The sequence below is a fragment of the Saccopteryx bilineata genome, chromosome 10 (assembly GCF_036850765.1).
Source record: "Saccopteryx bilineata isolate mSacBil1 chromosome 10, mSacBil1_pri_phased_curated, whole genome shotgun sequence".
Lineage (NCBI taxonomy): Eukaryota > Metazoa > Chordata > Mammalia > Chiroptera > Emballonuridae > Saccopteryx > Saccopteryx bilineata.
In genome coordinates, this window is record NC_089499.1 from 4,933,774 (window position 1) to 4,961,125 (window position 27,352).

General features: G+C 49.5%; 2 protein-coding genes across 5 annotated transcripts in view; one reads left to right on the plus strand and one right to left on the minus strand.

Annotated features, from left to right (window-relative positions):
* The window catches only part of RAD54L2 (RAD54 like 2), a 100,369-nt gene extending 98,939 nt beyond the window's left edge, over positions 1-1,430 (minus strand). For both annotated transcript variants that reach the window (XM_066245065.1, XM_066245066.1), the window contains exon 1: positions 1,230-1,430. The gene's annotated coding sequence lies outside the window, so the exon portion shown is untranslated. The remainder of the gene's footprint in view (positions 1-1,229) is intronic.
* A 13,293-nt stretch (positions 1,431-14,723) lies between these two features.
* Positions 14,724-27,352, plus strand: part of DCAF1 (DDB1 and CUL4 associated factor 1) — a 60,325-nt gene continuing 47,696 nt past the window's right edge. Inside the window, exons 1-2 of one of the 3 annotated variants that reach the window (XM_066245195.1) lie at positions 14,724-14,858; positions 25,351-25,468. In XM_066245195.1, the coding sequence (XP_066101292.1) occupies positions 25,432-25,468 (37 nt within the window). In that variant the 5' untranslated portion in view covers positions 14,724-14,858; positions 25,351-25,431. The remainder of the gene's footprint in view (positions 14,859-25,350; positions 25,469-27,352) is intronic. The other 2 variants (XM_066245194.1, XM_066245196.1) reach the window with 2 other exon arrangements.

Here is a 27,352-nt window from a genome sequence, read left to right on the forward strand (position 1 = left end):
ATCCCTCTCTAGAGGTGCACACATTCAACAATGGCACTGAAATAAGTGAAAACAGGCCCTTAAATTAATTTAGAGTTATAAAAATTGGACTGAAAACCCCTAGAATTTACGTATATTGTGGTGTTTAAGTTTGTTTTTCATTAAAAACAATAGCCACAGTGCTGAAAAGAAAGTATGAGTCACAATTCAAAAACAAAGGAGGAAAAAATGAACAGAGGAAAGCTTTGAATCCACATACCACAAAGAAATTTTTACTTGAAATATTGTCAATGATAGCTACCATTCTGACTTGGGAGTAAGGAATGGTCCACGCCATCTTTTCCCCAGGAACAAACTCATTTAAGCCCCCAAACGCACCTCCGAGCCCCATCAACCAATACAGTCTGCCCACATCCACTAGCGAGCAATGGAACTCTAACAGATCTGAGTCACCCACTCTCCCGTAGTTACGAGGTCATTCTCCATCAGGAAGCCCACTCTGCGAAGTTCATTTCCCAGGCTGCCACCAACATGGCCCAATCAACCTCAGCTGCCTATCCACCCTTCCCTACACTCCAGCCTCACCCTAACTACTCACTCTCAAGCTCCGGTGACAGGTTCCCTACCTGAAAACCATTCAACGACAGGATGCATCGGGGCCCAGGAGAATCCAGCTCTTTGCTCAACTCCCCTGTGCCCAGCTGAGCTCCGGCCTTTCCAGGAACTAATCACCGGTTAGCTCAGAGAAGCTCAATTCTCACTGCCTCTTCTCCCCAGCCAGATCCGGGCCTGCCAAGTTTACAGTTCTCGGCGGAGAGGGGGTAGGGGGAGAAAGACGCATCGCGGGGCGCCTTAAGGACCGGGTACACCGACGCCCCTAGAATTCCGAACGCAAGCCCCCACCTCCACCCCGCCAATGGTCAGCCTCCAGGGCGCCTGTATCAAGCGCTGAGAGCGAACGCCACTAGGGTTAAGTCTCCGTGCCCCTCCGACTCCCTTGATCCGCTACAAAAATCCTTAAGATCAAGTCACCGAGGCCGCGGGGTCGAAGCTAAGATCCCCCCTCCAAAGCCTCCGGCCACTGGAGTTTTCCCTGGTCGGATCCAGCGCCCTAAGGCCCGGGCCGCCGGGACCGACTTGCTGTCCCCGGCCACTGAGCGCCAGGGGCCCGGGCCGTGTCCCCACTGGGCCCCCATTGTTGCGGGTCCGGCGGCCCGAGCAGGGAGCCGGGGGCCGGCACCGGCACTCACCTCCCGCGCCGCGGCTCCAGACCGCGCCGAGCCGGGCAGGGCCGAGGGGCCTCGCGTTCCGCTGTGCCCGCTTCAGCGGTGTCTGCGGCGGCGGGGGCGGGGGTGGCGGCAGAGGCGGGAAGGAGCCAGCCAGGCCCGGGCGCCGCGGACTGGCTCCGACTGAGCTTCGGTCTTCTCTGGCGGCGGCGCTCGCAGCCTCCGCTCGCGGTCCGCACCAGAAAGCGTTCCCCTCCCGGCCCGTGCGCTCAGCCCTCCGGACGGGAACACACGCCGCGGACAGGAAAGTTCCGCTGAGAGCTGACAAAGGCAGGTCTTTCCCCGCGCCAGGTGGACCGCGATTCCGCCCGGGAAAGCGCCCTCTATGCTACCTACGAACAACCGTTTTAAAAGGGAATGCGGTGCAGAAATCCCAGGTCGGGATCCACTTGAGAATCGTTCCAGGGCTGGGTCCAACGGAAGGGGATTGCCCCCCGCCGGCCACCAGAGAGGCACGCTGGCCATGTAACGCTTCGGTTCAGCCTCGGTTCCTCCTCACTCCTGACTTGGAGATAATCTGGAGGGCTTGTTAGGATTGGATGTGACGATGAAAGTGCCTGGCGCGGAGATAGGCGGCTCAACGTTGGGGCACGGTCATTGCTGATGGCACTACTGGTTATTGATTGCTACTATTAGCATCGCCTCCTACAGAGGTTCGCGCAGCCCTCGTGGACCTCTGAAACTGATGTGCACCACCCGACTCGGCTTTCCCCCCTCCTGTTCCGTTTCCTGGCCACTAAAGCTGTCTTCAGAAGTTCCTGCAAAAGAAGCCGGGATCAAAAAAACTTTCTTGATCACTGACACTCAAGGGGAGGTTAAGGGTGCAGATTTCTCCTTTCTCAAATTGGTAATTATTGCCACATGGGCTCCAGTTAGCAGAAGAGCTTATGTGTCCGCTGTCTCCACTACAACCCCAGGTTCTTCTTCTTCTTCTTCTTCTTCTCCTCCTCCTCCCCCTCTCCTCCTCGTTCTCCTCCTGTGAACATGGGCAAGATGAAGAAAAAGTTCTGAAGTCGGATTTTTTTTTTTTAAGGTTTTGCTTTCCTCATAAAATCAGTGTGGGAAAGAAAACCCTTCCTCTGCCCACCTCCCTTTTCTTCTGGGCCTTCTCGCCTTTGGATATCAGACACACCTATAAGTTATTTTTGGAGCAAATTAGGTTATAAAAATACAAATGTGTGTTCTCAAACTATCAATGGGAAATTAGATATGCAGAATGTGCTCCAGAAAGGCTCGTAGCTTATGTGTTCTCAAATGTTCCATTCTCACTTAGTCTCTTGGCTTCTGAGACTCAGGAAACTTGAGCTTGATACCTTTTCTCCCTTGTCTAAAAAGACTTTTCAGAAAGGCTCACTTTTATCAGTCACTTGCACTCGAATGAAACTTTGTCACTGTGTCACACACATACAAGTGTGGATTTCCATTTAGATTATCCTCTGGAAGTAAAAAATGGGCCCTACCCGTTTGGTGACCACTTAGACATGGCAGGGCTCATGGGTTAGAAAGCAGCACACTCAAAACCACTGCAGGTTCCCTGTTCTCTCAAGTAAGGGGACTTCACCTGATGCAATAGAAGAAGACTTACTAAAGAAAGGCTTTTAAGGATGAGAAGCCCTCGCAAAGCAGAACAGAACAGCATGGGGAAAGATATGAATATGGGAAAGAAAATAAAGAGGTAGTCCTAGATAGACTTCAGCATTTAGCTGGTTAGCCTGGAATGTGTCATTTCTGGCCTCTCACTGTAGCTCCTGAAAACTCTGTCAGTGACCACTCCTAGATCACTTCAGAGCCAAAGTGTTTCTGTGTGTGTGTGTGTGTGTGTGTGTGTGTGTGTGTGTTTTTTAAGTGAGAGGAGAGGAGATAGACTCCCACATGCACCCTGACTGGGATCCACCCAGCAACCCCCATCTGGGGCCAATGCTCAAATCAATGGAGCTATCCTCAGTGCCTGAGGTCAAAGCTCGAATCAACCAAGCTATCCTCAGCATCCTGGACTCCATCCAACACTTGAACCAATTAAGCCACTGGCTGCGAGAAGGGAGGAGAGAGAGAAGGTGGAGAGGAAGGGAAAGAGAAGTGGATGGTTGTTTCTCATGTATGCCTTGACCAGGGATGTCCGCATGCTGGGCCAGCACTCTATCTGATGAGCCAACTGGCCAGGGCCACAATTTTACTTTTATCAAAGTAGTTCATGCTGCCCCTGGCTGGTTTGCTCAGTGGGAGAGCGTCGGCCTGGCGTGCGGGAGTCCCAGGTTTGATTCCCAGCCAGGGCACTCAGGAGAGGCGCCCATCTGCTTCTCCACCCCTCCCCCTCTCCTTCCTCTCTGTCTCTCTCTTCCCCTCCCGCAGCCAAGGCTCCATTGGAGCAAAGTTGGCCCAGAAGCTGAGGATGGCTCCATAGCCTCTGCCTCAGGCACTGGTTGCCTCTGGTTGCAGCAGAGCAACGCCCCAAATGGGCGGAGCATCGCCCCTGGTGGGCATGTTGGGTGGATCCCGGTCGGGCCCATGCGGGACTCTGTCTGACTGCCTCCGCGTTTCCAACTTCAGGAAAATACAAAAAAAAAAAAAAAAAAAAAAAAAAAGTAGTTCATGCTTAATGGCTTCAAAGTCACAATACAAAAAAAGGCTTATATGGAACACCAATCATGCCTCTTCCCTGCTCTCACCACCCTTTCTAACCCCAGGCCCTGGCCCCAGGGGCAGAGTGGCACCTTTTTTATGCACTCATTAGCTTCAGGGTCAACACTGTGAGCACTGAGCAACAAACCTTCTCTGGATCAGGAAACTTAAAAGAAACAGGAGACAAATAGCCCTTTGGGGCCAAATAGCCCAACTGGTTTAACACACCCTCTGCCTCAAGGTCAACCAAGCATCTCGAGATATTCCAAGGGTATTTTAACCTCCCCACTTGCTTCTTTAGAAGCCTCAGTGATCATTATCAGAGTTTTGCTGGATGAGGAGAGCTAAAGACCAGCACAGAAGGCTATGGGGATGCGAATTTGCTGGGGTGGAAGGAGATTCTGGATCTGGCTGGCTGCGTGGCCTGAGAAAATTTCTCCCCTCTGGACTTTGAGGTCTTCGTGTAAAAAACCAGAGGGTTAGACAGGTGATCACTAGGGACCTTCCCAAACTGACAGATAGTGTCTGGGAAGCTACTGGCAGCCCCATCTCTGGAGATCTTTCTGGAAGCTGGTACTCCCTTGAAGTAGGCAGTATGGCCCCATCTTCCAGATGAGGAACTGAGACCCAGAGAGTTGCCAGGGTCACACAGCCAGAGAGGAGCAGGGCCAAGATTTTAAGCTAGAGTGCATGCTCTCCTTCCCTGGGGCTGGATCCTGGGCCTTCTGTCCTGCTTGGCCTGCAGTAGGTGCTCTGGTGTGTGAGTGGCAGATGGGTGTGTAGCTAGGATGTCCCATGGCTTCCAGTAGCAGTGGGGCTCAGCTAACTTGGCCCCAGGATTTCAAGCCTCTAGGCCCCACTTCAGGGTGAAAACCATGCTAGCCACATCTTGTTTAATGCCAGTCTCTCCCGCTCTACCAGTGGTTCTCTGCCTTTGCTGTGATATTGTCACCTGGAGAGCTTTGGAGACCAATAATGCTGGTGCCCCACCTGGAGAGATACTGATTGAATGGATCTGGACTAGGATCCTGGCTCTGGTAATTCATCAAAGCTTCATAGTTGACTCAAATGTGCAGCCAAGGCTAAGAGCATGGTATTAACCCTTACTGCAGGGCCTGTTCATTCCCTGAGCCTGGCCCTGGGCAGTGTCTGCTCCTCTCTGCCTTGCCTCCCAGCCAGAAGGGCAGAGCAGCCTTTGCTCTCAGCACACTGTAGTGGCCACCTTTCCCTGTAGCAAGGTCCATGGCACCAGTACCCTGCTCTCCTGAATCTGTTGTCCTCAGAGTAGCCAAGGCCATAATGCTTCTTCTCATGGATTTTTTTTTTAGAGGGGGGAAGCCCCTGGAATCCAGACCTGCCTACCTTGTGGTAATGGGAGCCCACCTTTCCCACGTCTCTCTGCTCTGCATCGTAAGAAAAAAGCAGTGGGGAGGGAGGGTTTGTTCTCCATCCAGGCTGCCCTGGGCATCCTCTGGCTTCTAGGTGAGGCTGGAAGCCCAATGAAATCAAATACATCCTGCATTCAAATAGGAGTCAGGACAATTCTAGAGGTTACAAGGATCTCAAAGCTGACTGTTACATAGAGAAAGACAGTCAGTCTCCTGTTTCCTGTCCACTGAACTCAGGTACAGATAGGTGTCTGGTGTTCTCCTGACTTAGGATCCCTATGTGGGCTTCGGGCCACCCACAGAGCCCTGGACACTGATTTCAGAACCCACACGAGAGAAGCAGACTTGGGAGCGGAGGACCCACGGGGGGCGCACCGGCGGTCATATGTAAGCTGACACGGACTCAGAGACTGGACGTGGTAGTGAGGGAAGATGTTGGGGGCAGGGCTCTGAAGTGACCACTAAACACTTCCCTTGGCCTCGTGTCATCCTGCATGAAGCCTGGGTTTTGTTTTTTTGTTATTTATTTACTTTTTTAGATTTTATTTATTCATTTTTATTAGAGAGAGAGGGGGAGAAATAGAGAGAGAACAGGGGGAGGAGCAGGAAGCATCAACTCCCATATGTGCCTTGACCAGGCAAGCCCAGGGTTTTGAACCGGCGACCTCAGCGTTCCAGGTCGACGCTTTGTCCACTGCGCCACCAAAGGTCAGGCGGGTTTTGTTTTTTTTGTTTGTTTTTTTTTAATTTTTTATTTATTCATTTTAGAGAAGGGGGGAGGAGCAGGAAGCATCAACTCCCATATGTGCCTTGACCAGGCAAGCCCAGGGTTTCGAACCGGCAACCTCAGCGTTCCAGGTCAACGCTTTATCCACTGCACCACCACAGGCCAGGCCTGAAGCCTGGGTTTTTTGGGGTTTTTTTATTTTTTTTTTATTATTTATTTATTCATTTTAGAGTAGAGAGGGAGACAGAGAGAGAGAGGAGAGACAGAGAGAGAGAAGGGGGGAAGGAGCTGGAAGCATCAACTCAACTCCCATATGTGCCTTGACCAGGCAAGCCCAGGGTTTCGAACCGGCGACCTTAGCATTTCCAGGTCGACGCTTTATCCACTGTGCCACCACAGGTCAGGCGAAGCCTGGGTTGTTTTTTGTTTTTTTTTACAGAGGCAGAGATATTCAGTGACAGACAGACAGGAACAGAGAGAGATAAGAAGCATCAATCATCAGCCTCCCGTTGCGACTTCTTAGTTGTTCATTGATTGCTCTCTCACATGTGCCCCGACTGTGGGCCTTCAGCAGACCGAGCAACCCCCTGCTGGAGCCAGGGACCTTGGGTCCAAGCTGGTGAGCTCTTTGCTCAAGCCAGATGAGCCCGCGCTCAAGCTGGCGACCTCGGGGTCTCGAACCTGGGTTCTTCCGCATCCCAGTCCGACGCTCTATCCACTGTGCCACCACCTGGTCAGGCGAAGCCTGGGTTTTGAAGCCACAGATTCACAGCATGTCAGGCCTGACCAGGCGGTGGTGCAGTGGATAGAGCATCGGACTGGGATGCGGAGGACCCAGGTTCAAGACCCCGAGGTTGCCAGCTTGAGCGCGGGCTCATCTGGTTTGAGTAAAGCTCACCAGCTTGGACCCAAGGTCACTGGCTTGAGCAAGGAGTTACTGCGTCTGCTGGAGGCCCACGGTCAAGGCACATATGAGAAAGCAATCAATGAACAACTAAGGTGTCGCAACAAAAAAACTGATAATTGATGCTTCTCATCTCTCTCCATTCTTGACTGTCCCTATCTATCCCTCTCTCTATCTCTGTAAAAAAAGGGGGGGGGCTGGAAGCATGGGGCACATGGTGTTCGAACTGAGTTCCTTTGAACCTTAGAGGTTCCTCAGAATTGGTCAGGACTTGGTCACATCATGTCCTGCAACTCCCAACATGGCTCCTTTTACATAGCTACTTAATGAATCAGTGTATAAGATTTCACTAGAGAAAAAAGGATTCCACAGTAAAATGATACTAACAAAATTTGAAAGCCACACATCTAGTAAACTTATAAGGTACGGAGTAGGAAACCTAGCCAGGGTCTCCCTCCAGTCTCTTACCCGTCGTGCTAGGGCTGTCCTCACAGCACAGTGCTGGCCACATAGCGCACATTGGGAGGCCCTTGGTGGAGGCCTGGTTTGAATAAACGACCTCAAGACCAGGACCTGCAAACCCTGAGAGGCAATGTGCAGCTGCGCTGGCTCAACTGTCAAAAGCCCTCAAGATTCTGGTCCGTTTGTATCTGAGAGAAATGCAGGGCCCTGGCCTGGGAAGCGGGGCTCCTGGGCTCCGGGCTGCCCCACCACTGCCTGGGGCATTAGCCTTCTCTTTAAGGGAGGCCCCTGAGCATGGTCACTCGGTCCATAGACTCTGGACCCATCATCTCGACCATGTGATGCATCCTCCTCAGCCTGAGGGACACAGGATACAGGGCCAGGCACAGTATGACTAAAAACAACTTTATATGTTTTTAAAACAAGGTTTCCATCAAGTGGCTGGCTCCCCGCCCCATACAAACTGCAACGTCCCACCACAGTGGTTGACTTTCTGCATTTTATGTAGTGAAACTTCTTCCTCTCAACCGTTTTTTCCCCTGGCCTGGCTTCTCTGCCGGCCAGAGTGTCTGTGTACACACTGGAGAAAGTCAGTGCCGAGCAGTCCCCTTTCTCCTGACATTCCTCCTCCACTGAGCAGGCCAGCAGGGCTACTTGTCAGTGCAGTGGAATGTGGCAGCACAGTGCTTGCCCAGGAAGCAGGTAGGATGCTCAACAGTGGGTGATCATGGATGGACTGTACCAAGGGGAAGATCTGGTCCCTGGTTAGAGGTCTTCACCTCTCTGCCACGGACTGCCCAGAACAGCAGTGATCAGACCCTTTCTATATACCCAGCTGTGGTGGGGAGCCCCCACCCCCATCCCTGGGGTCTTGAGGGACAGGCCCATGCTAGAGACCACAGCCCCAGGCCTGAGCTGTCTCACCTCCTAACAACGACCAAAAACTGAGAAACTGTTATCATTCTCAGGTCTCCAAGACACCCCCTCACCCCCTACAACTTGAGCCCCTCCAGACCCCACACTCCTTCCTAGAATCCAAAGGCCACTTCTGAAGTCTCCAAGGAATCCCCACTAGTCCCTAGTTGTCTTGGTCCCTGGTCATGTGGGGAGGCAGCCGATTTTGTGACTTCACAAAGGCTATTCTGTGACAAGTTTGGGCTTGGTGAAGTAGAGGCTGGGCAGAGGGGCTCCTCCCAGGAACATCATGTGACTTTTCATGGAGAGACACCCCCACCTCTGAGGAAAGAAGAACTGCCTCACGTAAGAGCCAAGGACACACCTCTCCTTGATGACTTCAGCTCCCAGGCCTAACTGGGTACTCCTGGCTATATCTGGGTCCTTCTGGAACTCTTGAAGGTCCAGGCCCATCACTGCCAGGTTTGGGCAAGGACAGGAGGTGGTTACTCCAGGTGATGATGGTGGGTCTCTGACCTCAGAACTGGGGGTCAGAGCAGTTTCTTTCCATTAGACAAGGTCATTCTTCTCTAGGCTTTTCTCAGTGAAAGAACAGACCAATTGGGAAACTTTATGTGACCTGAGTCTTCATTAGGGTCTGCTTCAGCAGTCCCCAGAGCAGGGGTCGGGAACCTATGCTCATGAGCCAGATGTGGCTCTTTTGATGGCTGCATCTGGCTCGCAGACAAATCTTTAATTCAAAAATAATAACATTAAAAATATAAAACATTCTCATATATTACAATCCATTCATTTCCTACCGCTCATGTTCATGGGGTGGCTGGAGCCAATCACAGCTGTCCTCCGGGACAACACCAAATTTTTATTGGATAATGCATAACATACATGGGTCATTGTATGGCTCTCATGAAATTAATTACATTTTAAAATATGTGGCGTTCATGGCTCTCTCAGCCAAAAAGTTTCCCGACCCCTGCCCCAGAGTATACCTTTAAGTGGGTCAGGCCAGAGAGTCCTGAGTCCTGTAAAAAGATCTTGTGGCTACAAATAGGCATTGCCAAAATTCTAAGGACTTCTCTCTCCAATGCTGACTTTCCTGTTGTTGCCTCCCTAAATGATGTACAATTCCAGAAACCTAAGGTAAAAGAAAGCACCTAAGGACGTGCTTTCTCCTTACCTTCTCCATACCTGTTCCCCAACCTCTATCTCTTACCTGGAGCATAGCTTCTGGGAAGGGCAGGGCCCTGGGACTCAGCAGGGACAATGGCTGGCAGCTAGGCTGGGAGCGCTGACAAGTGCCAGGGGCACCTGGAGGGCTGAGTTTGGCCCTGTGCTACAGCTCCTCTTTGTGCTGGGCAGGCCCACTGTGAGGGTCCACTGGCCATCCTCTCCGGCCTCTACTTTGATTGTGACATCACCATCCCGCCAGAGAACTCCAGGGAAGAAAGCGTGCTCCAGTCAAGAGTTCCAGCACCTTCCGCAGGAGGCAGGGTTGATGGCTGGTTTGCGGAGGGCAACCTATCTGGCTTTACATCCAAGGGATTCCTTGGCCTTGACTGCCCTGGCCCTTGATTGGTGGTAGTCTTTGCAGGCCTGAGGAAGCCTAGGAGCCTATCTTCTTAAACCACCCCTGTCTGACCCACCCAGTTTTCAGTTCTGGGCCGGGCAGGGAGTGAACAGGTGATCTCCAGGAATTAGGGACGCCACTACTGTCCAGTGCTTCTGAGGATGTGCCTTAGGCTTTTTTTTGGTAAGGAAGTCATTTCGCATTTAAATGGGGAAAATCTGAGCTCTTCCAACAGGCAGTGACGGGGCAAAGAGAAACCAGCCTGGGCTGAGGCAGTCCCGAAGAACTTTATCGGAGACAGCCAGGGACCCAGAATAATCAGAACAGGAATAGCCATCATTTGCCTAGTATTGCTGTGTGCCAGGCCCCAAGCTGAGCACTTTGTGCGCATTATCACATTTGACCTCCATAACAGTGCTAGAAAGGGGGTGTCCTTGTTCCCATTTTCCAGTCAGGGAAACCGAAGCTCAGGAGGTGAGGGAATTAGGCTGAGGTCCCGCAGTGGAGCAACAGAAGCACCGCTGTTAGGATGCATGTTTGTCTGCCTCCAAAGCTGGGCCCACTGCTGACCTGTCTCCTGCAAACTCTTCCTAACACAGAGGAAAAACTCTTTTCCACCTCTGACCCTCACCAAATAGTGTTAAAGAGAGATGAGCACGATGCAAAAATCTGAGCCCAATACTACCCAGATCATCAGCCCCCGGATAAGGGAGCAGTGACTGCTTGGCCTGTCTAATCTTGAATGAGACCCACTGGGAGGCAGCTGTTCTGATCTGCTTCTGCTTTTCAGATGATTTCAATGAGGCCCTGGGGGCGGCAGAAGGGGAGTCCTTGGGGTCTGTGGCTGCACAGTGCTTCTGAGGTGGGGATGCCAGATCAGATATAAGATGACCAGTTCAATTTGAATTGCAGATAAGCAATATACCTATGCTTTAAATATTGCAGGGGGTAGCTGTTCTACGGGCGGGTGCTCTGGCTGGGGCCCCGGAACGTGGGGGCTGGGAGTCACCACTCCATTCCCCACTTGAGCGGCAGCCCCATCTAGGAAGTTGTGCCTGGGGAAGCAGGAGACAGGGACTGCCTTCTGGTGATGACAGCTGATGTGGTCACTGGACAAGTGTGGACTCAAATGGTTGTCTCTGTGGGGCCTCAATTTCTCCTGCAGAACGAGGGTGATGGACAGGATGTGGTCAGACAGCAGCAGTTGCTTTGTGCATCTCTTGGGCAATGGGGGTTAGCGTTTCCTTTTTCTTTTTCTTTTTTTTAATGTTTTTATTTATTTATTTATTTATTTTACAGAGACAGAGAGAGGGATAGATAGGGACAGACAGGCAGGAACGGAGAGAGATGAGAAGCATCAACCATCAGTTTTTCGTTGCGATACCTTAGTTGTTTATTGATTGCTTTCTCATATGTGCCTTGACCATGGGCCTTCAGCAGACAAAGTAACCCTTTGCTCAAGCCTGCAACTTTGGGTCCAAGCTGGTGAGGTTTTTGTTCAAAACAGATGAGCCCGTTCTCAAGCTGGTGAGCTCGGGGTCTCGAACCTGGGTCCTTCGTGTCCCAGTCTGATACTCTATCCACTGCGCCACCGCCTGGCCAGAATAAATCTTTATAAAACAACTTACTATAGTTAAATCTATCTTTCTTTTTTTTTGTATTTTTCTGAAGCTGGAAACAGGGAGGCAGTCAGATAGACTCCCGCATGCACCCAACCGGGATCCACCTGGCACGCCCAACAGGGGGCGATGCTCTGCCCATCCAGGGCGTCGCTCTGTTGCGACCAGAGCCACCCTAGCGCCTGAGGCAGAAGCCATGGAGCCATCCCCAGCGCCCAGGCCATCTTTGCTCCAGTGGAGCCTTGGCTGCGGGAGGGGAAGAGAGAGACAGAGAGGAAGGAGAGGGGGAGGGGTGGAGAAGCAGATGGGTACTTCTCCTGTGTGCCCTGGCCGGGAATTGAACCCGGGACTCCTGCACACCAGGCCGACACTCTACCACTGAGCCAACCGGCCAGGGCCAAATCTATCTTTTTATTTATACTTTGGTTGCTCCGCTACAGCCCACCATGACAGCTGGAATGCCCACTAGTAGGTGGTAGGGACCAGGTTGACTACCACTGCTGTAGGGGCTCCCAGGCAGGGGAGAGTATTGAGTAAATAAATGACAGAAATTCCCTTTTTGTCCTGGCGGGGGTCCCTGGCAGCCTGAGCCTCTCCTTGATGGCTCCTGTGACCCCTGGACACCTGCTGTTGCTGTTCAACCAATAGCAGAGTGGGAGTGGATGTGGGGCAATTGGCCCCACCTCCTGGCCAGAGGGAGTTGCAGGAGGAGGCACAGGGGCTGTGGTGGCATCAGGATGGGGATGGGCTGGTGGGAGTACTTGGGTCAGATGAACCTGGAAGTAGCTAAAGGGAAGTAGCTAAAGAGATGGTGAAAGGGTGAAGAGGGGGAGAGGGCCTCCCCCGAGGCCCAGAGTACGTGGTGTTATCAATCAGCTTTCCTGCCCGATAGGAAATGGGATGGGAACTCCTACCCCAGTGCACGGCCTTGCTTGGGGATGAGAGCAGGTGGAGCACACCTAAGTCTGTAGCCCTTGGTGCTGGGGCCAGGGTTGGACTGCTCTTGCCCTTTCTCTACCACTGGGAAGTCCTGAAAGCACCACTCCTTGACTTTTTGGATGGTGGCTGCTTCTTTGTGAGGCCCACATGGTGGTGGTGGTGTGTGTGTGTGCGTGCGCGCATAGGCAGGATGGAGGGTGTGTGTGTGGGGAGTTCAGAGATTTTTTTTAAAGAGGTCAAGAAATCTCTTTCTAGTGATTCTGAAGCGATGTGTTAGACCAAGCTGGGTGTGTGGGACTGGGTTTCCTGTGGCTTTGTGTGTATGTGTAATTTGGTGTATACTTCGAAATGTTGGCTGTGCCAATGTACAGGTGTGCATATTTGTGTATCTGGCATGCATATCTGCTGTGTAATGTGTTAGTGAGTCTGCCTGGAATGTTTGTGCAGCCCAGAAAACCTGGGTGCCGCTTTTTCCCCATCTCAGGATGGGCATCTGGGAGTGCCTGCGGATGTGTGGGGATGTATGTGTGTGGGGTGTTGGCAGGGGTAGAGGGGCTGCAGATTCTGGAGGGAGCAGCTTATAGACAGGCCCTGTACACCTCCTGCTCTGCTGCCCCAATCTGCCAAGCTCTGATTTCTCCCAAGACCCTCATTCCCGTCAAGAACCCACAGCCCCAGACTAGGTTTCTGAAGGGGAGCAGTGCCATCTGGTGGCAGGCTGAGTCTGTGCCAGGAATAGATGAATTGGACCCGGTGTTTCCCTGAGGACTCTTTCAGAGCATCAGCCAATGAGGAAGTCACCACCGCCCCAGCTAAACCTTGGACAGAGGGAGGGTAGCTAAGGTTTGAACACTCCATCCTTATACACTATGGGCTTATGGCCCAGGGAGGCAAGGCAGGAAAGTCAGCGGAAGGAGTGCAGGAGGGCAGGGATAGGAAAATTATGAGACCGGCCTCCAGACCCACGAACCTGGGCCCCATTCCTTGGGCCACCTTTCTGCGCTCAGATTTCTCATCTGTATGAGTGGCTAACTGTATCTACCCTGTTGGGTGGTGGTGAAGGTTATATGGAAAAGTGTTAGTACAACAGAACACCTGCCTCAGAGCTGTGCCTGCTGTAAAGTAAAAGGAAATGATTGATCTTATTGATCTAGGCAAAGGTCCAGAAGCACAGAGAAGAGAGCTCTGTGTCATGGCAGGTGAAAGAGTTGCAGAGAGGTGACATACCTGTAGCACTGCCACCCCACATTCTAGCATCTTGTGCCCGAGCAGCTGCTCCAACTCACACACTTAAGTGAAGGAGGGAAGTCTCTTTTCTGGGAAGAGGGGAATGGAGTCTAGTGGGGGATGGAATCAAGAGACCCAGCATTCAAACTCTGGCTAGCTTCTTACTAGCTGTGGAGCCTAAGCATGGCAGCAGCCTTGCTGTGTTCCGTGTTCCACAAGTGAAAGTGTTGGCTCTGAGGACCCCATAGAAATGCACAGAAATTCGCTTAGGACTCTCAGAGAGATAAAGGCTGGGTAGGATCTTGTCAGCAGGTAGGATTCTGCTCATTTACGACGTCACCCCCCCCATGTCCCCAAAAAGTAATCCTTGAGTCAGTCAGTTGTTCTGGGTCTGCAGCGAATTGGTTTTGTGATGTTGGGCAAGTCACTCTCTCTCAGTCTCACTTTTCCCAGCTGCAAAATAAAGGAATTAAATTAGATGACTTCCGAGGTCAGCCATGCCTTAATCTATGGCCTTTTGATTTTTTTTTTCCTTTTCTCTGTCTCATATATGAGGATCCTATTTACTGATTCTACAAGCTAGGTCTTGAACAAAAAGACAAAGGAAAACCAGAGCCTCTTGTTAACGGGTGCTGTGATTTCCTGTTATACTTGTGGGAAATAGTTTCTGAGGCCCTAGTATGTTAATAACGGGGCAAATGAGAGAATGAAACAAAAGCTTTCCCCTATCATACTGTGCATAACAAGGTACTGAGAAGGTATCGAGCGCCGCTACTGCTGGCTTGGAAGGACTCGAGTTCCTCACTTTTCGCTTCCGCCTTATGAAGCCGCTAGTACACGGCAGTTTGCGTTAAGCCTAAAAACTACAAATCCCAGAAGGCAATACTCCTGGGAGAAGTGCTCATGCGCTCATTGCGTGTAGGCCCCGCCCCTAGAAACGGAACTTCATTTCCCAGGCAGCTCAGGGGTGCGTCGCTATCTCACCGCTCGCGCGGCCGTTCCCCTCCCGCTTCCCGCTAGCGAGCCGCGCGCCAAGTCGGGGGGCGCGCGCGCGCGCGCGCGTAGGGGGGGGCACGTAGCGCGCGAGTGACGCATAATATGTGGGCCACTCTGGAGCCGTGGTCGCGCTGTGTGTGTGAGTGAGGGAGAGTGCGGGACCCGAGGCGGTGTGTGTGAACTGTGGCCGCTGGCGGGGTCAGGGGGGAGCGGCGGAGCCGCCCGGGAAGGTGAGCGCGGAAGGGAGCAAGGCGGCTCTCCGGAGGGGACGCGAGGAGACAGGGCGCGTGGCCCGGTGGGCGGGAGAGTGGGCGCCGCGCTGGGGGAGGGGCGGCACCTGCCTGTGCCGCCGGCGGGGAGGGGGCGGGCCGGGCCTCCGGGGAGGCCGGGCCCGGGGCCTGACAGGACTTCTCCCGAGTCCTGGCTCGGGGGCGGGGCCTCCACGTTCTCCCTCCGGTCCGCCACAGAAGCTTCCCGGGAGTAACTCTTCCGCCCGGAGTGGGGGCCGGGGTGTGCCCGCCCCGACCTGGAGGAGAAGCCTCTTCTCCTTCCCCGGGGTACCCTTTTTCCCTCCCAATCATCCCAGTCTCTGTTCCGTACGGACTGGGGGGCCTCCATCTTCCCTGCCGTACGGCGGCCCCCTTCCCCGGCTGTCTCCGCCTCTAGCCCCAGTCACCTGGGCGGGCTTTCCCCTCCTTCGGCCTCGAGCTGCCTGCTCCTGCGGCCGGCCGGCCGGCCGCCCGCCCGGCTCTCGGTCCGGGCGAGGGGGCGGGGCTTCCCGGGCACCCCCTCCCATCCCGCCCCCATGGTGGAGGGGGCGTGGACGGAGAGGTGTGCGGGTCCCGCAGCGCGGAGCGAGCCTCGGGACTGCCCGCCAAACTTCTCGGGAACCTGTGTCTGGGTTCTCGAGTCGTTTTCAGCTGGGGTGTCACGGGCGTTTGCTTCACTCTGTCTTCTTTTTCCTGGACCGCTTCCTCTTCTGGATTGCAGCGCTAGCGTTCGGATTTCGCGTTTGTCGAAGTCGTTTTGGAGCCTGTTGAAGTATTATTATTTTTTGAGTCCCCAAGTGACTCGTCCGAGACCACATCACTTTGTTTCTTCCTCACTCTGTTTTCAGGGAAGCCTTTTAATTAGCCTGTGTGTTTTCATTAATTTATATGAGCAGCATCTTCCTGTTCTGAACGCTTTGTTGAGGTAGAGTGAGAGGTGCATTGACAGTGTCTTGTAATTTTCTTTTTCGGTTTACTGGAGTTTACCTTTAAGGTTTGTATGAGCTTGTGTGTTTAGACTCTTTAGGAATCGATTTGGGCATTAAGTTTAATGCTGTTAAGATTTGGGTTTTATCTATAGCAGTTATTCATTATTTGTTTTCGGTTGGTGATGTATTTTTGGATGTTAAGGACCTAAAAGAGACTTGACCTGGGGTGGTGAGCGCACGATATAATATGCAGATGTATTGTAGAATTGCACACCTGAAACAATTTTATTAACCATTGTCACCACAATACATTCAGTAAATTTTTTTTTTTTTAAAGGAGCTAATATGCCTGACCTGTGGTGGCACAGTGGATAAAGCGTTGACCTGAAACGCTGAGGTCGCTGGTTCAAAACCCTGCACTTGTCTAGTCAAGGCACATATGGGAGTTGATGCTTCCAGCTCCTCCCCCCCTTTTCTCTCTCTGTCTCCTTCTCTTTTCTCTCCCTCTCTGTCTCTCTCTCCCTCTCTCTCTCCTCTCTAAAAATGAATAAATAAAATTTTAAAAAAATCTTAAAAAAAAAAGCTAATAGAACTTGAATATATAGGAAATAATTTTATGCTCAGAATCTCTTGAGTGGTTGCTGAACACGGTGTTTTACTTTTCTACCTTTTGGACAGTTTAATAGAGGAGGAATCTGATGGAACGAAGCACAGGTTTGCTTCGCTTGAAGTGGCTGAAGTTGGTTTATTACTAATTTTCTTTTATTACTAATTTTCTTAGGTCGTTTTTATTTATTTTTTAAATATTTTATTTATTGATTTTTAGAGAGAGGGGAGAGAGAGAGAGAGAAGGGGGAGGAGCAGGAAGCATCAACTCCCATATGTGCCTTGACCAGGCAAGCCCAAGGTTTCAAACCGGCAACCTCAGTGTTCCAGGTCGACGCTTTAAAGATTTTTATTTATTTATTATAGAAAGGGGAGAGAGAAAGAGAGAGAGAGAAAGAGAAAGAGAAGGAGGGAGGAGCGGGAAGCATCAACTCCCATATGTGCCTTGACCAGGCAAGCCCAGGGTTTTGAACCAGCAACCTCAACGTTTCCAGGTTGATGCTTTATCCATTGAGTAGGTCGTTTTTATAAAGAAGATGGTCTTGGACAGTAGTAGAATGTTGTTATACATGATTTCATATTTTATACTAATGATTGGGTGAATTTTACTTGAAGTTCCAAACTTGGATCCTCACCCCCACCCCAATCCCCCCTTTTTTTTCCTTTAAATAAGGAAGAATGTTTTCAAAACATTTGTTTCTGTGGACTTTATTTTAGGCATTGGGACAATTCAGTACTGTGCTATAGGCCATTCAATACTGTGTATTACAAAAGGGCAAAAAAAGGAAGAAGAGGAGGACAGATTGTATGATTCAATGGAAAAGGTACAGAATAGTTGAGAAATGGTTGAGCTAGGATATTAATGTATATCTGATGAAAACTCTTTCTCCTATCATCATCCCTTAAAAAGTCAGTTACCTGCCACGAAAGTAATATCTATTCTCTGTTTCTTGTGTATTCTCACAGGGATATTTTAAGAATGCACACATTCTTTGCTTTCTCACTAGACAGTATATTTCAGAGTTTGTCCAAATTAGGAAAGGAAGTAACTTCTTATTTTTTTTCAAGGTTTTATTATGAAAAATTTCAAACATTAAAAAGTTGAAAGAGTAGTAAAATGAGCACTTGTTTATCCACCCAGATTCAACAGTTATTATTTTGATGTATTTTCTCTTTATATGAGTGTGGTGTATATTTATTTTGTGGAACAAGTTGATAGTAAGTTTCAGATATATCTCCCCTAACTACTTTGCCAGCCATACTTAAAGGATGAGGACTTTTATTAGAGAGAGGTAGTATTTTTTATAAACTTTGCCTTTATGTGCTCTGCTTGGCTGATTGCTTAAAAAAAATTTTTTTTTGGGGGGGGTATTTTTCTTAGGTGAGAAGCAGGGAGGCAGAGAGACAGACTTCTGCATGCAGTGACCAGGATCCACCTGGCATGCCCACCAGTGGGCGATGCTCTGCCCATCTGGGCCGTTGCTCCTTTGCAACCAGAGCCATTCTAGTGCCTGAGGTAAAGGCCATGGAGCCATCCTCAGCACCCAGGCCAACTTTGCTCCAATGGAGCCTTGGCTGCGGGGGTGGGGGAGAGGAAGAGAGAGAGAGAGAGAGAGAGAAAGGAGAGGGGGAAGAGTGGAGAAGCAGATGAGCACTTCTCCTGTGTGCCCTGGCCAGAAATCGAACCCGGGACTTCCACACACTGGGCTGACGCTCTACTGCTAAGCCAGTTGGTCAGGGCCTACTTAAGTTTTTCAAAAGGCATTCCCTGTGGAACTTTTTTTTTTATTAAAAAGATTGTAAAAATCACACATTTTAAGTTAGCCATTATCTATTTTAAAAAGTATATAATTCAGTGGAATTTAGTATATTAACAACGTTGTGCAGCCTTTACCTCTTTTAGTTTCAAGACAGACTGACCAGGTGGTGGCGCAGTGGATGGAGCATCGGAATGGGATGCAGAAGGACCCAAGTTCGAGACCCCGAGGTTGCCAACTTGAGCGTGGGCTCATCTAGCTTGAACAAAACAAACAAAGAAAGCTCACCAAGGCCCTGGCCGGTTGGCTCAGTGGTAGAGTGTCGGCCTGGTGTGCAGGAGTCCCGGGTTCGATTCCCGTCCAGGGCACACAGGAGAAGCACCCATCTGCTTCTCCACCCCTCCCCCTCTCCTTCTTCTCTGTCTCTCTCTTCCTCTCCTGCAGCCAAGCCATTGGAGCAAAGTTGGCCCAGGTGCTGAGGATGGCTCTGTGGCCTCTGCCTCAGGCGCTAGAATGGCTCTGGTTGCAACAGAGTGACGCCCCAAAGGGGCAGAGCATCGCCCCTTGGTGGGCATGCCGGGTGGATCCCGGTCGGGCGGGAGTCTGTCTGACTGCCTCCCCGTTTCCAGCTTTGGAAAAATGCAAAAAAAAAAAAATGCAAAAAAAAAAAGCTCACCAGGTTGGACCTAAGGTTGCTGGCTGGAGCAAGGGGTTACTCAGTCTGTTGAAGGCCTGTGGTCAAGGTACATATGAGAAAGCAATCAATGAACAACTGAAGTGTTGCAGTGAAAAACTGATGATTGAGGCCCTGGCCGGTTGGCTCAGCGGTAGAGCGTCGGCCTGGCGTGCGGGGGACCCGGGTTCGATTCCCGGCCAGGGCACATAGGAGAAGCGTCCATTTGCTTCTCTACCCCCACCCCCTCCTTCCTCTCTGTCTCTCTCTTCCCCTCCCGCAGCCAAGGCTCCATTGGAGCAAAAGATGGCCCGGGTGCTGGGGATGGCTCCTTGGCCTCTGCCCCAGGCGCTAGAGTGGCTCTGGTCGCGGCAGAGCGATGCCCTGGAGGGGCAGAGCATCGCCCCCTGGTGGGCAGAGCGTCGCCCCTGGTGGGCGTGCCGGGTGGATCCCGGTCGAGCGCCTGCGGGAGTCTGTCTGACTCTCTCCCAGTTTCCAGCTTCAGAAAAAAAAACAAACAAACAAAAAAAAAACTGATGATTGATGCTTCTCATCTCTCTTTGTTCCTGTCTGTCCCTATCTATCCCTCTCTCTGACTCTCTCTCTGTCCTTGTAAAAATAAATAAATAAATAAAAAGGAAAAAAAAATACTTTCATCATTCCAAAGGAAACCCTGTACCCATTAAGGAGTTGGTTCCTGTTTCGTCCTCCCAAACCCTTGGCAACCACTAGGCAACTTTTTTTTTTTTAAGCCAAATTTTTTATTTTATTAATTTTTAGAGAGGAGAGAGAGTGAGAGAGAGAGAGAAAGAGAAGGGGGAGGGAGGAGCAGGAAGCATCAACTCCCATATGTGCCTTGACCTGGCAAGCCCAGGGTTTTTTGAACCGGTGACCTCAACGTTTCCAGGTTGACGCTTTATCCCCTGCGCCACCACAGGTCAGGCGGCAACGTTCTTTTTTTAAAAAAGATTTTTTCATTTTAGAGAGGGGAAGAGGAGAGAGTGAGAGAGAGAAGGGGGAGGAGCAGGAAGCATCAACTCCCATATGTGCCTTGATCCAGCAAGTCCAGGGTTTCGAACTGGTGACCTCAGCATTTCCAGGTCCACACCCTAACCACTGAGCCACCACAAGTCAGGCACTAGGCAACTTATTTTGGGCCTTTCATATAAATAGAATCATATAGTGTGTGACCTTCTGTGTCTGACTTCTTTCATTTAGCATATTTTTTTTTTCTTTTCTGAAGCTAGAAACGGGGTGAGACAGTCAGACAGACTCCCGCATGCGCCCGACCGGGTTCACCCGGCATGACGCTCTGCCCACCAGGGGGCGATGCTCTGCCCCTCCGGGGCGTCGCTCTGCCGAGACCAGAGCCACTCTAGCGCCTGGGGCTGAGGCCAAGGAGCCATCCCCAGCGCCCGGGCCATCTTTGCTCCAATGGAGCCTTGGCTGTGGGAGGGGAAGAGAGAGACAGAGAGGAAGGAGGGGGGGGTGGAGAAGCAAATGGGCGCTTCTCCTATGTGCCCTGGCCGGGAATCGAACCCGGGTCCCCCGCACGCCAGGCCGACGCTCTACCGCTGAGCCAACCGGCCAGGGCCAACCATGTTGTTTTTAAGACTTATCCATAGCTATGACATGTATCAGTACTTCGTTCTTTTCTGTGGCTAAATAATATTGTATTTTATGAATATAACCACATTTATCCATTCACTCATTGATGGACTTTTACGGTTGTTTCCACCTTTTGGCTATTGTGAATTTTCTTTGAACATTTGTGTACAACTACTTGAATATCTGTTTTGGGTATATGCATTGGAGTGAAATTGTTAGGTTCTGTGGTAATTCTATGTTTAACGTTTTTTAAGAAACAAGGATGTATTTGTTGTACTATTTTATATTAGTAGCGTGTGTTCCAATTTCTCCACCTCCTTGCCAGTGCTTGTTGTTTTTTTTGATCTTTTGGGTGTAGTCATTCTAAGTAGGTGTGACTGCTATCTTGTGGTTTTGATCTCCACTTCTCTAATGGCTAATGACTGCATCTTTTCATGTGCTTGCTGGCCATTTATATATCTTTGGAGAAATGTCTGTTCAAGCTCTTTGCCCATTTTTGAATCAGGTCTTTTTTTTGTTGTTGAGCTGCAGGAGTTCTTTATTTTATTTTATTTTATTTTACTTTATTTGTGAGAGTGAGAGAGACAGACAGGAAGGGAGAGCTATGAGAAGCATCAACTCATAGTTGTGGCACCTTAGTTATTCATTGATTGCTTTCTCATACGTGCCATGATCAGGGGCTACAGCTGAGCCTGTGACCCCCTGCTTAAGCCAGCAACCTTGGGCTCAAGCCAGCCACCTTTGGGCTTAAGCCAGTGACCATGGGGTCATGTTTATATATTTTATCATTTAAGGGTGTTGGATTTTGTCAGGTGCTTCTTCTGAATCAATCATGATTTTTCCCCTCCATTCTGTTAATGTGTGTGTATTATATTAATTGATTTTTGTGTATTGAACCACTCTTGCATTTCTGAGAGAAATTCCACTTGGTCTTGATAGATAATCCTCTTTATATGCTACTGTATTCAACTTGCTAGTATTTTGAGGATTTTTGCCCTCTGTATTTATAAAGTATATTGTTTTTTAGTTTTCTTCTGTTATCTGGCTTTGGTACCGGGGTAATGCTGGCTTCATGAAATAAATTAGAAAAAAAAAATGCTTGCTCCTGTTCTATTTTTGTTTTTTGTTTTTTTTGTTTTTTTTTTTTCCATTTTTCTGTTCTATTTTTGGAAGAATTTGAGGATTGATGTTAATTCTGTAAATGTTTGGTTCAATTATTGCTCCACCCATCCCCCTGGCTAGTACTTCTCAATATTGCCAAGGTCATGAAAAATGAGGGAAAAACTCAAAAACCATCATAGACCAGAGGACACTAGGGGAATGACAACTAAATGCAATGTAGTATCCGGGATAAGATCTTGGAACAGAAAAGGGATATGAATGGGAAAACTGGTGAAATCTTAAGTCTGAAGTTTAGTTAATAACATACCACTGTTGGGCTTCTTAATTTTGACATTGTACCACTATAAACAGGATGGTGATGTAAGGGAAAACTGAACTAACTGGGTGAGGGGTATAATGGAATTCTAACATCTGCAACTTTTCTGTAAATCTAAAGTTATTCCAAGAAATTTATCTTAAAAAATTGGTATATGGTTAGGAGTCACAGTAAAAAAATACAGCCTAGAATTTTTGATTTTTTTTTTACAGGGACAGAGAGAGAGTCAGAGAGAGGGACAGACAGGGACAGACAGACAGGAACGTAGAGAGATGAGAAGCATCAATCATCAGTTTTTTTGTTGTGAGACCGTAGTTGTTCATTAATTGCTTTCTCATACTTGCCTTGACCGCGGGCCTTCAGCAGACCGAGTAACCCCTTGCTCAAGCCAGCGACCTTGGGTCCAAGCTGGTGAGCTTTTTTTTTTTGTATTTTTCTGAAGCTGGAAACTGGGAGAGACAGTCAGACAGACTCCCGCATGCGCCCGACTGGGATCCACCCGGCACGCCCACCAGGGGCGACGCTCTGCCCACCAGGGGGCGACGCTCTGCCCCTCCGGGGCGTTGCTCTGCCGTGACCAGAGCCACTCTAGCGCCTGGGGCTGAGGCCAAGGAGCCATCCCCAGCGCCTGGGCCATCTTTGCTCCAATGGAGCCTTGGCTGCGGAAGGGGAAGAGAGAGACAGAGAGGAAGGAGGGGGGGGTGGAGAAGCAAATGGGCGCTTCTCCTATGTGCCCTGGCCGGGAATCGAACCCGGGTCCCCCACACGCCAGGCCGACGCTCTACCGCTGAGCCAACCGGCCAGGGCCTGGTGAGCTTTTGCTCAAACCAGATGAGCCCACTCTCAAGCTGGCCACCTTGGGGTCTTGAACCTGGGTCCTCCGCATCCCAGTCCAACACTCTATCCACTGCACCACCGCCTGGTCACACCAGCCTAGATTTTCTTAAGTTTAGAAGTCCATATTAGTCAAGTCATACCTGCAGCATTTTCTTCTGTAATTTTGGTTAGATAGTTTGAAATGGTAGATTCTTCTCTGCAGAAAAGAACCATTTTAATTTAATTTTAATCTTTTTTGTTTTTGGAAATACTTGTTTTCCTTTGGAGTTATGGGTTACCCAGCTGACATGAGTCACTATCAGAATTGTCTCTACTTTATTCAAGTATACATGTTTAGATACTTGCACATACTTCTTTTGGTATTATGGTAGATAACTTAAGAAGAGTGAACAGTAATCTTAGATCAGCTAGTAATCCTGTTCTGGTGTGAGACTTTTTATAAAACAGTTGCAGCCCTGGCCAGTTGGCTCAATAGTAGAGCGTTGGCCTGGCGTGCAGAAGTCCCGGGTTCGATTCCTGGCCAGGGCACACAGGAGAAGCGCCCATCTGCTTCTCCACCCCTCCCCCTCTCCTTCCTCTCTGTCTCTCTCTTCCCCTCCCGCAGCCGAGGCTCCACTGGAGCAAAGATGGCCCAGGCGCTGGGGATGGCTCCTCAGCCTCTGCCCCAGGTGCTAGAGTGGCTCTGGTCGCAACAGAGCGACGCCCCGGAGGGGCAGAGCATCACCCCCCGGTGGGCGTGCCGGGTGGATCCCGGTCGGGCACATGCGGGAGTCTGTCTGACTGTCTCTCCCCGTTTCCGGCTTCAGAAAAATACAGGAAAAAAAATAAATAAAACAGTTTCTATTCCAGTGAAAATGACTGAATTTCATGTTTTGTATGACAGGATCTGACATTTAAAAAAAAATTGATTGACTTCAGAGAGACAGAGAGAGGAAGGGTGGTTAGAAAGAGAGAGAGAGAAGCATTCATTTGTTGTTCCACTTAGTTGTGCATTCATTGGTTGCTTCCTGTGTGTGCCCTGATTGGGGATTGAATTCCTAACCTTGGCATTTGGGATGATGCTCCAACCGACTGAGCTAGCCGGCCAGGGCCAGGGTCTGATATTTTGATCCTAGAGCTACTTTGGCAGATAAGTTTAATCTATAAACCATCTTTTGTCTTTCTTTTAATTCGGTGAGCAGAGAGGGGAGGCAGAGACAGACTCCTGCATGTGTTCCAACTGGGATCCACCCGGCAAGCCCACTATGGGACGATGCTCTACCTATCTGGGGCATTGCTCTGTTGCAAGCCCACTAGGAGGTGATGCTCTGCTCATCTGGGGCATTGCTTTGTTGCTCAGCAGCCAAGCTTTTAGTGCCTGAGGTGGAGGCCATGGGGCCAGCTCGCAGCAATTGAGCCATGGCTGCAGGAGAGGAGGGGAAAAGAGAGAAAGAGAGAGAAGCGAGAGGGGCAGGGGTGGAGAAGCAGATGGGCTCTTCTCCTCTGTGCCCTGACTGGGAATCGAACCTGGGACATCCACACGCTGGGCCAGTGCTTTACCACTGGGCCTACTGGCCAGGGCCATATAACTCATCTAAACATTTGGATTTTATTTATCCCTTTTGGAGCCCCTTATAAACCTCCCTTCCCAGTGTATCTCTGTCTCATGTGGCTCCTGCAAAGCCTGTTTCATCTCCTTGTCTTGTATGCCTTCTGGACTGACCACTCAACCCAGCAACAGCTTCTTCAGGAAATTGGCTGTGAGAGAGGTTAGGAAGCCTGATTAACAAATGGGCTTATAATACTCCTTGATGTTGGTAATGATATCTACTTTGTTAAGGCTTAAGTAGGATAGTGTTGTTTATCTGTCATAGAATTTCCCCCCAAAGACTTATAAAAGAGCAACTTATTATGGAGAGTTGCTTTTTCTCATTTGTTAAAAAAATGTAACCTCATAGTTTTAGAGTTCAGAGATCTAGCTGGACCTGGGGTTATTCTATGTATTGTATTAGGTCAGTATATGCACTTTTTAATTAATTTATTTTTTATATATTAATTTATTTTTTATTTATTCATTTTAGAGAGGAGAGAGAGAGAGACAGACAGACAGAAAGGAGGAGCAGGAAGCATCAACTCCCATATGTGCCTTGACCAGGCAAGCCCAGGGTTTTTTTGAACTGGCGACCTTAGTGTTTCCAGGTCAACACTTTATCCACTGCGCCACCACAGGTCAGGCAGTATGTGCACTTTTGAGGGGTGAAAGGAATTGTAGCTTTTGTTTGATTCTCAAAGACTAGTATAGGAACATTTCACCTTCACTGATCCTAGAAAGTTTAAGAATCACGTTTTCAGTCTGTTTCCTCGTTTAAGTGGATGTTGAGTAAACTGAGGTTGAGAGAGGTGACAGGACTTGCTCATCATGACTTGGTGAATATCGAGGCTCCCAATAACAAGCTTCTTATTGTGCCACAAAGAAAAATTATCTAAAGGATCCAAGGGTTAAGTTTTCCCTGTTTTTAATTATTTCATATTCTTGTTCATTGCATTTCTTTCTTCTCACTTTTCTTTTTGTAGTATATATGAAATATGTCAGGTTTGCCTTTATAATTGTTTTTTGCTTCCTTAGGCCAAGCCATGACTACAGTGGCGGTACACGTGGACTCCAAAGCTGAGCTCACCACCCTGCTGGAGCAGTGGGAAAAGGAACATGGCAGTGGGCAGGACATGGTACCTATCCTTACCAGGTATGAACAGATAAGTTTTTAAAAATTACTTTTCATTTTATTTTTTAAATTTTTTATTATTATTTATTTTGTGGCAGAGACAGAGAGAGTCAGAGATAGGGACAGACGGACAGGAAGGGAGAGAGATGAGAAACATCAATTCTTCGTTGCGGCTCCTTAGTTGTTCATTGATTGCTTTTTCATATGTGCCTTGACCGGGGGGCTACAGCAGACTGAGTAACCACTTGCTTGAGCTAGCAACCTTGGGCTCAAACCAGATGAGCTCGCGCTCAAACCAGATGTGCCCGCACTCACGCTGGCGACCTCGGGGTCTCGAACCTGGGTCCTCCACATCCCAGTCCGACGCTCTGTCCACTGTGCCACCTCCTGGTCAGGCTAAAAATTACTTTTTAAAGAAGGAAAACTTAGAGACTAGTATAGGAACATTTCACCTTCACTGTGAGGTTTTTTTTTGTTTGTTTGTTTTGTTTTGTTTTTTTTACAGAGACAGAGAGAATCAGAGTGAGGGATAAACAGACAGGATCGGAGAGATGAGAAGCATCAATCATTAGTTTTTCGTTGCGCATTGCGACACCTTAGTTGTTCATTGATTGCTTTCTCACATGTGCCTTGACCACGGGCCTTCAGCGGACCGACCGAGTAACCCCTTGCTGGAGCCAGCGACCTTGGGTCCAAGCTGGTGAATTTTTGCTCAAGCCAGATGAGCCCGCGCTCAAGCTGGCAACCTCGGGGTCTTGAACCTGGGTCTTCCACATCCCAGTCTGACGCTCTATCCACTGCGCCACCGCCTGGTCAGGCTTCACTGTGAGTTTTAAATCACTTTTTTCCCTTTCAGAACTAGTCTTTATCTTCCTACTTCTTAAGCTCTTTGAATTTCTTGCCTTTCCTGTCAAGCCCTTTGTCCTCACTCTCCTCTCTGGTTCTGCCTGTGCTTTAAGTCCAGGGCTTGCTTTGTGGTTCTCCTCTCTTTTCACGTTAAGTACTCTACCTAGATAGTTTTGTTTCTGTCCATGATTTAAAACATTTTTTCTGTATTAACTTTTAGATCTCTATTTCTACTTCAGAGCCCTCTGTTTTAAAATTTCAGAACTATTTCTGAGCTGTTTGGTTCACACATCTTTTTTTTGTGTGTGTGTGTGAAAGCAACAGAAAGACAGAGAGGGACAGACAGACAGGAAGGGAGAGAAATGAGAAGCATCAGTTCTTTGTTGTGGCATCTTAGTTGTTCATTGATTGATTTCTCATATATGCCTTGACCTGGGGGCTGCAGCAGACCGAGTGACCTTTTGCTCAAGCCAGCGACCTTGTTTTTTTTTATTTTTTTAAAATTTTATTTATTCATTTTAGAGGGGGGGTAGAGAGAGAGAGAGAGAAGGGGAGGGGGAGGAGCAGAAAGCGTCAACTCCCATATGTGCCTTGACCGGGCAAGCCCAGGGTTTCGAACTGGCAACCTCAGGGTTCCAGGTTGACGTTTTATCCACTGCGCCATCACAGGTCAGGCTATACATGTGGTTTTTTTTTTTTAATTTTTTTTTTATTTATTCATTTTAGAGAGGAGGGGGGGAGAGAGAGAGAGAGAGAGAAGGGGGAGGAGCAGGAAGCATCAACTCCCATATGTGCCTTGACCAGGCAAGCCAGTGTTTTGAACCAGCAACCTCAGTGTTTCCAGGTTGATGCTTTATCCACTGCACCACCACAGGTCAGGCGACCTTGGGGTTTTGAACATGGGTCCTCCGCATCCCAGTCCAGTGCTCTATCCACTGTGTGCCACCTGCGTGCTCAGGCTGGTTCACACATCTTTACCTGGCTATTCCACAGACACCTAAAACATACCATATCCGAAAGAGAGCTTACTGTCTTCATTCTAACATTTTCCTTATTCAA